Raw genomic sequence first — 13,135 nt, forward strand, 5'->3', positions numbered from 1 at the left:
AGGGAGAAAAGGAAAAAGTAGAGGCTGCGGATGATGGAGTGTTGGGGCTGTCAGGGTAATAGGTCAGGCTGCAGAGCTGAATAGGTTCTTACTGGGAAGATGAGATCTGAACAGAGACTTGCAGGAGGTGAGAATGAACCATGTGGCGCTCTGGGCAGAGGGGACAACCTGTGCCAGTGCCCTAAGGTGAGGACGTGCCTGGCACAGTGGAAGGTCTTTAGGAAGGACACTTGGCTGGAGCTGACTAACCAAGGGGAGGGATGCTCAGAGGATGCAGAGGCAGAAGCCAGGCCACACAGGGACTCATAGCTGTTGGAAGAACTTAGACCTTTTTTCAGCCCAGGTTAAGTTGAGAGTCATCACAGCATCTTGAGCCAAAGAGTAACATGATCTGATTTCCTATATTAAAAGGGTCCTTCTGTCTGCTAAAATTTTTCTTTTCTCTGCTGGGATTCTATCAAGATCTATGTTAAAGGAGTTACCACCAGGCATGGTGGCTCACGCCTGTAATGCCAGCACTTTAGGAGGCCATCGTGGACAGATGGCATGAGGTCAGGAGTTTGAGACCAGCCTGGCCAACATGGTGAAACCCTGTCTCTACTAAAAACATAAAAATTAGCTGGGCGTGGTGGTGCACACTTGCAGTTCCAGCTACCCAGGAGGCTGAGGCAGGAAAATCATTTGAACCCAGGAGGCAGAGGTTGCAGTAAGCTGAGGTCATGTCGCTGCACTCCAGTCTGGGTGACAGAGTGAGTGAGACTCTGCCTCCAAAAAAAAAAAAGTTAAAAGAGTTAACTTGTAACTACTGAGTTATCCTATTTCCTTCCCATGCAAACAGCTGACAATTGAATACCTATGGAATTGAAATGATAGGAGGAAAAAAAGTCAAACCTAAGTGGTTGAAACAAGCAGCCCATTCAGCTTCTGCCACACTTACAGATTCCCAGCAGGTGCTCCCAGTTCAAGGATCCTTTAACATGTGTTTGTTACAAATGAAGGATGGGCACTTCCATGACTGATCATGTTGTCAAATTCTAACTGCCTTCTGTGCTTCTGTCAGGACCCTCAATCCCCTCAAAAAAGAGGAAAGGGTGAATGGCAGCTTGAGATTTTTTTTTTTTTCACTGCATCCATGGCCTAGAAAATCTACCTATACACATGAGTAGTTATGTATGGAATAGTTTAATAATAACTATTAGTAAATATTGGCCACCCTATATTGAAACTGCTTCCCCTGATCAACCAGATCATCTCAAAGATCAGTTTTCAATAAACCACTGAAATAACTAAGTAGTCAAACTAAACAGAGTAGAAAATCTCATTGGGCTGGCCGGGTACTGTGGCTGACACATGTAATCCTAGCACTTTGGAAGGCTGAGGCAAGAGGATTGTTTGAGGCCAGAAGTTTGAGACCAGCCTGGGCAATAGAGTGAGTCGCCATCTCTACAAAAACAAATTTCTTTTTAAGTAGCTGAGCATGCTGGCGCATGCCTGGAGTCATAGCCATTTGCGGGGCTGAGGGGAGAGGATTGCCTGAGCCTGGAAGGTGAAGGTTGCAGTGAGCTGTGATCATGCCACTGCACTCTGACCTGGGCAACACAGTGAGACCCTGCATCAAAAAAATAACAAGGCTATTTGGTGTACTGGCTCAGTGAAACACTGGGGAGGAGCTCAGAGCCTGTGTTTTATCTTGCAATCTCCCCGCCCTTCGTGACTCCAAAGCTGGTGGTCAGGCCCCTTCAGTTCTCTGGGCCTTTACCTCTTGTCTGTAAAATGAGGTCATGGACTTAGCTTCTTATCCCTTTGTTATCTTCTTATCCCTCAGTTAGTTCCCACTGCAGAGATGCTGAGGTCTAAAATTGTAGATTCAGTGAATCTACGATTTGTAGATGGTAAAATATCAGTCAGCACTTGGTGTGGCACGTGCTGTGTGGCAAGCACTGTCCTGTGTGCTTTTCACATGGATGAACTGTAATCTTCACCGTACCCTTCCCAGCCAGCTAGTGTTATCCATTTTATTGCCTGGGAAACTGAGGAACAGAGTGGTTAGGTGGTGTGTCCAAGATCACACTTCCATTAGCAGGCAGGCTGGATTTTGAGCACCCGCAGCCTTACTCCAAAATCCCTGCCTTTCACCATTCCCTTCTCTGGCCTGTCAGTACAGTCTCTGATAGCAAAAGCAATTTCCCAGTGGGGCCCTTCAGGCCTCTCTTGGGAAGCTGCCAGAGGGGCAGGACTTATAATGACTCCCTGGCTTGGGCATCCTTGTCGCACACAGGGATAGAGACACTTGGGGAGCCATAGAGGAGGAATGGGTGTGGGAGACAGAGGCTAAGTCCACACAAAATTAATTGATGTTCTAGAATAGAATATTCAAAATTGAGATTGTCCTAGGAAATCATGTTCCTGCGTGCCAGCAGCCACATGTACTCTGGTGCACACCTGCTGAGTCTCAGGTTGTCCTGGCTGTCTGTGAGGGACTGGGACACCAAGTCCTCAGGCACCAGGACTGAAGTGCAAGCTCTGGGCCACCTCCCCAGCTCCCTCAGCCCCACTTACAGCCCGCATTTCCCCTTTCCTCTTCCTCCTTCATCTCTTCAGTTTCCTCCTCTGTTGTCTCCCCGGATTGTCCCCTGCCTCTCTTCATCTCTTCTTTGACCTCTCTCCTTCTTCTGTTCCCAGTCCCTTGGGGAAATGGAGAGGAAGGGGGATTGGAGAAGAAAGCAGTGACATGTTTTTTCCCTCCTACTTGAAGCTCCAAGAGTACGAAACAAAAGAAGGCATGTAGAATCAAGTTGTGCCGAAAATGTGAAGATGAAGTTAATTTTAGCTGGGATTTCTGAGTCTCTGAGGTTATCAGCATGATAGGGGGTGGGGGTTCCTGTGTCATGCAGTGATGAGAAAATTGTGCCTTCCCGAGGCCTCTTCTTGTGAGTAGGAGGAGAGCCAGCGAGAGAGGCCACCTGACCTGGGGACAGGAAGGCTGAGAGACCTCAGAATCAGCGTTCTCAATTCTCCACCCATTTCCAAAATTTAAAAGTAGACACCGATACTAGAAAGATTACCCGCTGCTCAAAATAAATGCATCAGGACATCTTTTTATTTAGGACTCTGCAAACCAAAGTTAGGAATCTTGTTCCAGATTCCCAGAAACACATAGCCTTGTGTTCCTTCGCAGTGTTCTTTTGTTTTACCCAATTCTGAGGTGCCGTTGCCATCTGGGTGGATTTCCATTTAAGGCTAATATAATGTCAGGCTTTGGGTTATCTCCAGTTCACCGTTCCTCAGCCAGTGCTCATCTCCTGCCATTCCTGGCTTAGCCTGGCCCCAGGTGACTGACGTTCCCAGTACTTAGAATCATGTGAGGAAAAAGACCCTGGGGTGTATTTATAGGTTGAATGCAGAGCGGGCACTCTCAGCACAAGGCAGTGCAACTGAGTTCCACCAAAGTGCAGCACTTCCTCTGCCTGCTGAGGAGCATTTGCAGGTCTTGGAGCTCTGCAGAATTTAGCTCACAGAAGGAACTTTGATCTACTCCACACCTGTTTTATAGATCAGGGAATCAGGGAGCCCCAGAAAGACCTGTGACCTGCTTAGTTGTTGTAGTCATTCCACCATTTGAGTAAGGTCTAAACTCCTCAGCATGGCTTGCAGGGTCCTTTAAGACACGACTGTCTCCTCACTGTCCACACTCCCCACACCTTTGCTTAGCTGCCCTCATGGCATTGTTTCCTTGGAGAACCGCATGGGCTCCAAGCCATATCAAGCTTCAGTGCACCCATCTCTCCCCACCATGGGGCCTTGACATGTGCTCTTCCTTCTCCTTAGAGCCCACCACTCCCTACGCAGCGTGCTGCTTGCCATACCTGGCTAACTTCTCATCCTTCAGTGTCTCGGCTCCAATGTCACCTCATCTAACGAGTCTTCCTTGAGTCCCCCACTCCCCAGCAGTCAGGGTGTTTCTGCTCCCCACATTCTTTACAACCTGTACTTAGTCATTCCTCTTCCCTTACTTTATTGTAAAATTGATTCACTTTAACTTTTAACTTCTAAGGGAATAGTAGATGCATGTATTTATAGGGTATGTGAGATATTTTGATACAGGCATGCAATGTGTAATAATCAAACCAGGCTAAATGGGGTGTTCACCTCAAGGATTTCTCATTTCTTTGTGTTACCCACATTCCAATTATGCTCTTTGGGTTATTTTTAAATGTACTATAAATTATTGTTGACTGCAGTCATCCTGTCATGCTATCAAATGCTAGATTTTATTTATTCTATCTGACTTTATTTTTGTACCCACTAACCATCCCTCCGACCCCTGCCCCTACCACCCTTTCCAGCCTCTGGTAACCATCATTCTGTTTTCTATTTCCATAAATTGAATTGTTTTAATTTTCAGCTCCCACAAATGAGTAAAAATATGCAGAGTTTGTCTTTCTGCACCTGGCTTAGTTCACTTCACATAATATCTTCCAGTTCTGTCCAGGTTGTTGCATACGACAGGATCTTATTCTGATTCCATTTTCTATCTCTTGCTCTGGGTTGTCATGGAGACAGGGCCCATATTTATGTTGCTCACCACTGTATTTCCAGAACATAGCTCAGTGCCTGGAATACAGTGAATGTTCAAAAGTACTTGTTGGATGGATGGATGGATGGATGGATGGATGGATAAATGGATGGATGGATGGATGGATGGCAAGAAGCCGGGGAGAGGACAACTGACAAATGACACTAGAGGAAAAGAAACCAGTCCTAAAATGGGAACCCTTGAAGATTATGCCCTGAGGGGTTAGTCCTGCCATCTACTTAGTTTACAAAGGCCCAGACTCAGCTTAGCTTTACTGAGGGCCTGCTCTCCTACCTGGTTTCACTTAAAGATCCCATTTTATCTAAACAACCCCCAAATGAGGCAGGAATTTTTATCTTCCCCTTGCAGATATGGAAACTTGGCCTGAGGGGGAACTGTGGGTGTCAGGGTGGTGCTTTGCCGTGTGGTTGTGGTGTTCCCACTCTTCCCTTCACAGGCAGCCCCGCCCCAGAGCTCTTGGGGCTGTGATCCCTCACCCCGCCCCAGGCGTGAGCTCTCCCTGCTGGTAAATGACACCCATGGCAAAGCGCAGCTCTGGGCGGTGTCCTTTGGCTTCCCTTGCTGCCCTAGCTGGCCAGCCTGATGCCTGGCTGATTTAGATTTTCCTTTATGTAAGTAAGGGGGACAGGGTTGCTCTAATAAAATTTTATATGTGTTTCCTGCAAATGGGTAGCACATTTGACATATCAAAGGATCCTGAAAGCCAGGTAGTCATTTTGTTCACAGAACTCAGTGCCCTGGGCACTCATTCTTCACCACCCCTCTCCTGACTGAACTGCTCTGAGATGAGCTGACATCTTTCTAGCCACACCTTCATGTTAAAAATGCCTCAGCCAATTCTCACCAGCTAGAGAACAGTTGATGGCAATTATGGGAATATTAGCAACACTAAGTTCTCTTTAAATAGCATTTTTTCCTGACAGAAGCCAAGACATTTGAAATCTGGCTTGGCATTCAATCCGTAATTACCCTCATTGCACCCTTCCCCTAAATAATTTTCAAAGTGATATGAGGCTGAAACTGTAGCTGAGCTTAATATTTGCTTTTTTTTTTCATAAATAGTTGGTGTCATAGATATACTGTTTTATCTCTTCATGCACATGTAGTTGAATTGTTAGACTGGGGCTTAGTAACTGTTGAGAAAGGAATGTTACGCGGCAAACGGGCTGTTGTTTCTGCGTCACACGACGGGGAGGGGGAGAATGACGCCCTGTGTGTGTTTGACAACATCCTCAGGTGTACTGTTCCCATCATTTTCGCTCTCAAAGAGAGGATGTCTTCAGGCTTCATGTCCTTCACATCCTCTGCTGCAGAGAAGCCCCCCAAATTCCTGGATTCTAGGTGTTTATTGTATGGTTCGTGAGTGTTTTAGGTGAACAATATTTTAAAATCCATACTTACAAAGGAATTCAATTAGAAGATACCTGTTTTGTCTATAAAAGAATCTGCCATTATCATCTTTTAAATCACATGTTTGAAATGATTTGTATTCCTGGGTCCTCCTTTTTATTTTTTATTTTTTATTTTTGAAATGCTGTCTTACTCTGTCACCCAGGCTGGAGTGCAGTGGCACAATCTCAACTCACTAGAACCTCCACTTCCCGGGTTCAACTGCCTGCCTCAGCCTCCCAAGTAGCTGGGATTATAGGAACCCGCCACCACACCCAGCTAATTTTTGTATTTTTAGTAGAGACAGGTTTTTACCATGTTGGCCGGGCTGGTCTTGAACTCCTGACTTCAAGTGATCTGCCTGCCTTGGCTTCCCAAAGTGCTGGGATTACAGGCGTGAGCCACCGCACCCAGCCTCTGGGTTCTTTTAAAGTTTGACTTGATATACAGATGTTTCACTTATTTATAGCTTTTCAAAAACATGCACATTACATGATGAGAAGTGAGATCCATTTTGACATGTAAATTGATTTCTGCCTCCTTTTAGGAATGCGTTCATTTCAGACTTTGAAAAATATAATGCCTTGAGTCTGCCTCTTTTTTTCAGTGTTCTCTGCCGCGGAGTGTCATGCATATTTTTGAAATGGGAAAAATTATCTTGTTTGAGTTCCCACTGGGTCACATAGCATACAGAGATCAGGGAGGGGTTGACTTCTCTATTCCTCACCTGGCTTTTCTGAGTCAGTTCAATTTTCTCTGAAAATGTGAGCCATCCAGGAACTCTGTCAGAGAGGAAAACAGAATCGAAGGGCATAAAGCTACAAGATTTGGAGTCAGTTGCCTGGGGATGTGGGATCCTGAAGTGGGCCCCTCTGATTTGTAGGAGATCTCTCTCTTTGTCCACACACTGGCCCAAAAGGCATTCTGTGATTCTAATCGAAATGGTGACCCAGGCAGCCTCAGAGGCCAGCTAAGGAAGTGCTTCCTGAACTTTTACTTGCATAACAATCACTGAGTGTTTGCTAAAATCATTGTCTGGGCTCCAACCCCAGGGATTCTGATTCAATAGGTCAGCATTGGCTCATGAACTTGAATTTCTAACCAACACATAGGTGATGGCCATGCCTCTGTTAAGGGCACTGTGAGAATCATGGCTCTGAGAGACTGAGGGCAAGCTGCAGGGGTTACGGGAAAGGTGGCACGGGCTCTGGTGCACAGGTGGGTCTTTGGTATGCTTAGCGTTGGAGAAACATTGCAGGAAAGGGTGACAGTTACCAGTTAGATTCAGTACTTCTCAGTGTTTCTATGACCGGTATTATTTGGCACACACAGAAACCACAACTTTAACTTTCCACATTTACCACTGTTTTATGTGATTTGGGTCTAAAAGGAAAATGGTCATGCACCAATTTTCTAGGAACCAGGGAGGTTATGTTATTCCTGGGTTACACCAAATACTGGTTATTTTAAAAAATCATTTTATTGCAGTATAATTCATATGCCAAAAATTCACCCACTGTAAGAGAACAGTTCAAGGATTTCTGATACTGTGCAGCCATCACCACGGCCCAGTGTTAGCCCATCTCCACCATCCCAGATAGCTCCCTCAAAGTCTAGTACTTTTGATTGTGAATTCTGTTATGTATATGTTCAAGTACCTTTCCAATGAACAACAGTGCCTTTTAAAGCCCTTTGTATTTTTTCAATTGTTCTAGATTCAATAAATAGGCCACTGTTTCATTAAGTTAGTCTTAATAAATTTGTGAGGTTTGTGCCATTTGCCTAAAATGAAATACTTCAACCAGTGGGTATTATTATAGTATTGAATACGTGCCAGGCACTGCTTCGCCATCTCTTAAAATAATCCTTTAGAAGTATACTTCTCACCATTTAAAACAGTACTCTCTTTACGTTAATGCAATAGTCACATATTCGAACACCCACTGTGTAGCATGCAGTGCACTAAAGGATATACAGATGAATAATACATGGTTGATCCCTGGCTTCCAGGGGCTCAAGACTCTAGGAGATTAGATGAAAATGTAAACTAAGAAATAGAGTATAATTCTATAATGAAGTCCACTGGAACCTCCACCAGAATTCCAGTGGAATTCTGTAATGAAGTCCGCCAGAAACTGTGAATCAGAATGGCAGAGTGAAAAAGTGGTATCAAATCCTATACTCTCTGTGGCATTCTTGCTCCGGACATTGGTTTCACTGCCCCGTCTGAACTCTGCCTTCCAAACGTGATCTCTCTTGAAGGCCTTATCAGACACAAATCTTTTCCTTAAAAAACCCTGTGACCAGAGTATCCCAATAAAAGGATACAGTTTTAAGCCTAATGATCCCAACAGTGATGCATCCTCTGATGGTCTACATTTTATAGTGAGAATCAGTAATCCACTTATTTGGCAAGCATCTACCAGTACTGTGTTAAGTATTTTTGAGCAAATTGAAAAACAAAAAATTCCTTGTCTCATTGAGAAGATAAGACTTGCATATATAGAATTAAAGCAGGAGTGCAAAGAAGCTTATGGTAAAGTTCTACATTAGATGTGAGTCATGCCAAAACTCCAGGACGGACAGTAAATGCTCTGTGGAACTAGGTTTGCTGTCCTTAAAACAGGAGTGCCTGATGCCTCTTAACCATTCTGGGGCAGGCAGGGCACAAGGGGCATTATAGAACATTGGGTTATATAAGGTGTATTAGTCCATTTTCACACTGCTATTAATATAAAGAACTGCGCAAGACTGGATAATTTATAAAGGAAAGAGGTTTGATTGACTCACAGTTCAGCATGACTAGGGAGGTCTCAGGAAACTTACAGTCATTGAAGCAGAAGCAGGCATGTTTTTCACAAGGAAGCAGGAAGGAGAAGTGTGGAGCAAAGAGGGAAGAACTCCTTATAAAACCGTCAGATCTCTAGAGAACTCACTATCACAAGAACAGCATGGGGGAAACCAACCCCATGATTCAGTTACCTCCAGCTGGTCTCTCCCGTGACATGTGGGGATTATGGGGATGATTGGATTATAATTCAAGTTGAGACTTGGGTGGGGACACAAAGCCTAACCATATCACAAGCTAAATACCATTGTAAGGGGGGAGGCATAAAGTTAAAGAGGGATTTCTTTCCCCTCATAGGTTTGGACTGGACTGTCATTTACTTATCTGTATTAATTAAGTCTCCCAATTTAAATTAACTGTGTAGAAAATAAATGGACTGGATCATATTGGAAGTCAAGAAGATGTGGCTACTAGTCCTATTGCTTCATTTAACGGTGTTCTCTTTTTTAAGCTTTTCCCCATTTGCGACAGAAAAACAAGGCACCTGGTTTCCTTAGAGCATTATTGATAATCTTTGGGATGATCATAAAATGATTGTGCTTGAGAATGAGAATGGGCATAAATAAAGCTAAAATGCAAAGGTGCCTTATCCATAGCAATGGTTTGTTTGCTTTTCAGAATCTAATCTTTTCCTTCATTTTTCATATTTTTGAATTGGACTTGACGATGCATGTCTCCTGTCTCCTCAAATGTATTTCAGTATGAGGATCATAGGAGAAGTATCTTATTTCTGTTCAGAGGCCACTATGGTTGAGAACCAGGGATGTGGCCATCAACTGGTGGGTCCGTGTGACTTCTTCACTAGATCTGACATGCTCTGGTTTTGAATATTAGGCTGGTCAGAGAGCAATGTCAATCCTCCTATTCCATAGCCAGCACCAAAGACAAGCAGTCCAAATGACAACAGCCCAGCAATGAAAGGTAATAACAGCATTTTATCTCCCTGAAATGACAGCTGCCTTCCTTTCCAGTGGCCTAACCTATTTTCTATACTTCTCTACTAATTTTCATTTGGACATCTAGGGCTCAAAGCAGGGCTACGAGATGGAGAATTTTGCATAATCCCAGAAATTACATTCTGACTTCTTTTTCTAGCATAATGTCCTCATCCATAATTCCCTTTATCAAACTGTACCTATTGTGGATGAGTCAAATATCTACATGTGGTTGGGTGGTCCCCAAGTTTGGTTGGAAATACCAAGATATGAAAGGCCTCTGAGGTTTGCTATCGTTAGCCAAAAATACCATTGCCACCACCATATAGGGCATTTAATTTGTGCTTCTCAGAAAGGGCCAGGTTTCGTAGTTGTCAAATGACGTCTTTTCAAGTTCATAAGATCTGTTCTCTTTTGGGACAGTTCCCCCAAGGGAACCTCTGCTCGACTGAAGATCTCATCTGTATTTGCAGCTCTCTTTCTGTTTCTCTGGTCATCGCTGATTTTTCCCTTTGTTGGCCACAGGAAGTTAAAGGACAGGTCTACTCCATTATCATCAGAACGTGTTCCCATGATGTTCTTTTAAGTGTTGTGCAAATAAGTTGCACCTGCTTTGTCTCCAGCAGCGGCTGCCTGGGGAACGTAAGGATTGTCCCAAAGCACAGTCACTGGCTTCTCACGGCAAGGCCACGATAATGCTCAGAGGACCTCCTAAGACCCTTGAGGAGGTTAGAAGGAAGGGGAAACAAGTGTGTAGCATATTTTCACTGGAGTCATCTTCAAAATATTTTGAAATCCTCTAGCAAGAATAATAGAGATAGGCTAATCCAGCAAAATCAGTCATGCACCATAGAGTTTCCTTGGGGATCTCCTACATGACTCAAGAAAGTTGAGTGACTCCCTTTTTTTAGGCAGTTCCCTGCCTGCTCCCCCTCCAACTAAGCTATATTGAGCTCTCTTGTCTCAGATAATCATATCAAGATAAACCAGGTGATCCCAGGGCTAATTGCACATGGAATTCAATCAGTGTCACATACTAATAACTTTCATATTACCAACTAGTCTTGATACAGTTTTCTCACTATCATAGATACATTGATTTTTACATGTAGATATGTTGATATCTATAAGACTTTTTTTAATAAAAAGAGAATCAGAAATATAAAGTGATCAGTATACTATCTTAGCAGTTCAGTGCCATTTTTATGAAAGGATCAAAGGCCCTGTTTATATTGATATCCCATTGCTTCTATCCCATCACTAAGCACTTTTAGTAACTTGTCCTACCAATAATTTCTGAGACTCTTTTCAGCCAGATGGCAAGCACATTCCTACCTGCTCTCAGCCAGAAGGATCGCCCATCAGAGACATTTTCTTCATGTTTCTGACACTCCCACCTGTTGGAGAAGAAAAAAAGCACAGGTCATCCAAGCCAATGAACTTAGAAGTTCATGTGGAATGATTTATGTATTTTAAACAAAGCCTCCATCTTATTTAGGAACCACGTGCACGAGGCACTGTTTTGAAAATGTTCCCCTCATCTGGAAAACAGTTGGCTGCATATTCATGGTATTCAGGAAGTTAGGGCAGATCTTTTGGTGGAAGAGCAGAAGGGAGTATTCCAGTACGGCTGAAGAGTATAGGGAATTGACCCCCCGGGAGAAGGAAAGGCATGTCAGGGCCCTCCTTGTTTTGACAGGAAAGGATTGAGGAAGGCAGTGACTCTGAGAAGAAGCCAGACCTGGGCACCAAGCCCTTCTGGGCCTGTTGCTTTGAAGGGTAAAAAGAGTGGCCATAATATTTCTCCTGACCCAGCAGATTTAAAAAGATTCCTCCAGCAGACAGTGGAAAGCCCCTTGCTTCCTCAGCCATTCAGGCTGATTTCTGAAATAACTATGCTATTTCCTGGTTGTGGTGAAGCGGCAGGGCCTGAGGTTTTGAGCAGCTTTTCATGGGCTATGGCCATTAGTGGGGTTGGGGTGCAGGTGGGAGTTTGTTAACACAAAAGCTTGTTATTCATGGAGCTTCGGGCTATGGTTTGGAAATGGTCACCAACTGATTGACCAGTCACGGGAGCTGTAATTTCCTAACTGTTGTCAGAGACAGAGTGCAAAGGGATTTATCTGATTGAACATCCTGCATTTTAAGATGACCTGGACCTGCCTGCATCCCACATGGCAGAGGCGGCCATTTGGAAGGTGGGTTTGCTCATGTTTCCTCTTCTCTCCCCAGAACCTGCTAAGGCTGCCTCGGACCTGACTGCCTGGTTCAGCCTCTTCGCCGACCTCGACCCACTCTCAAATCCTGATGCTGTTGGAAAAACCGATAAAGAACACGAATTGCTCAATGCATGAATCTGCACCCTTCAGGAGGGCGCTTACATGAGGCCCCCAGAAGCTCCCCCAGGGGCTAGCAGAAGTGTAAAGTGATCAGTATCCTGTTTTAATAATTACGTGCCATTTTAATAAAATGAAAGGGTCAACAGCCCTGTTTATATTGGTATAATTATTTACTCTTATTTGGTATAAAGGGTTTTCGTGTATCTCTACGTGGATCTAAACAATACAGGATTGTCTAGAAGCAGTTTCCAGGCCGCCGCTCTCCTGCCTACATCCCATCATGGCTGCTGCGGTGTCACTGGGCTACCGTGAGATCCAAGTTGAAATCAGAAGCCTACTTTGATGGTAGGTTTGAATGACGTGTCCTACAGCCTCAGAGGCAGCAGGAGGTTAGCAAAGCTTAAATGCCTCCTTCTCTATCCCCAGCCTCTGTCCCCCTTGGAGGAGGGCTGTAGAAAGATTCCCTCTTCCTGCCAAGCCATCTTCCAGTGAGCTCCGGATGAAGCTCTGGCCAACCAAAGACACTGTCCCACAGCAGGTGCCTGGTGGGCCACATGTTCTCACACTGGCGGAGGAGCCAGGCTTCTCTCCAAGGCACAAACTTTTCTATGGAAAGCAGCCATATTTGCAGATACCACTGTCTCCTTTTGTCCTCTTCGTGGCTGGAATTCAAAAGCATGTATTTCTGAAGCCCCTTGTGACTTCTTTTTTTTTAATTAAACAGAAAAGATATTTGACATGCAAAGTCAAGTTTATGGAGTCTGTTGTGGGGACTCAGTGATGCGCTGAGGAAGGTGCTATGGGTGTGGGGGCTGGAGTGGGACAGAGGAGGAGGATGGGTCTCAACTGCAGCCTTGAAGCTGTTGATTTGACCCCATGCACCACCCAGATAAGGCAGCAGCAGGAAAGACGACATGGGGCTTGCAGGATCAGGCAGGGGTGGGAGCCACAGTTTTACATTTGGGCAACTTGGATAGAGTCCCCAGAGCTGGCAGCTCTCCCTGCCATGCATGTCACAGGTGACCTG

At 44.6% G+C, this 13,135-nt stretch overlaps 1 protein-coding gene across 24 annotated transcripts in view; it reads left to right on the plus strand.

Moving 5' to 3' along the window:
- The window catches only part of ICA1 (islet cell autoantigen 1), a 157,548-nt gene extending 144,697 nt beyond the window's left edge, over positions 1–12,851 (plus strand). For 22 of the 24 annotated variants that reach the window (XM_032287107.1, XM_032287118.1, XM_032287114.1 and 19 more), the window contains one exon: positions 12,002–12,851. In XM_032287107.1, coding sequence (XP_032142998.1) covers positions 12,002–12,123 — 122 coding nt within the window. In that variant the 3' untranslated portion in view covers positions 12,124–12,851. Of the gene's footprint in view, positions 1–9,668; positions 9,756–12,001 lie in introns of all 24 variants that reach the window. The other 2 variants (XM_032287103.1, XM_032287116.1) reach the window with 1 other exon arrangement.
- The last annotated feature ends 284 nt before the right edge of the window (positions 12,852–13,135 follow it).

Source organism: Sapajus apella, unplaced genomic scaffold (genome assembly GCF_009761245.1).
Source record: "Sapajus apella isolate SASKATOON/1434 unplaced genomic scaffold, GSC_monkey_1.0 scaffold19, whole genome shotgun sequence".
Classification (NCBI taxonomy): Eukaryota; Metazoa; Chordata; class Mammalia; order Primates; family Cebidae; genus Sapajus; species Sapajus apella.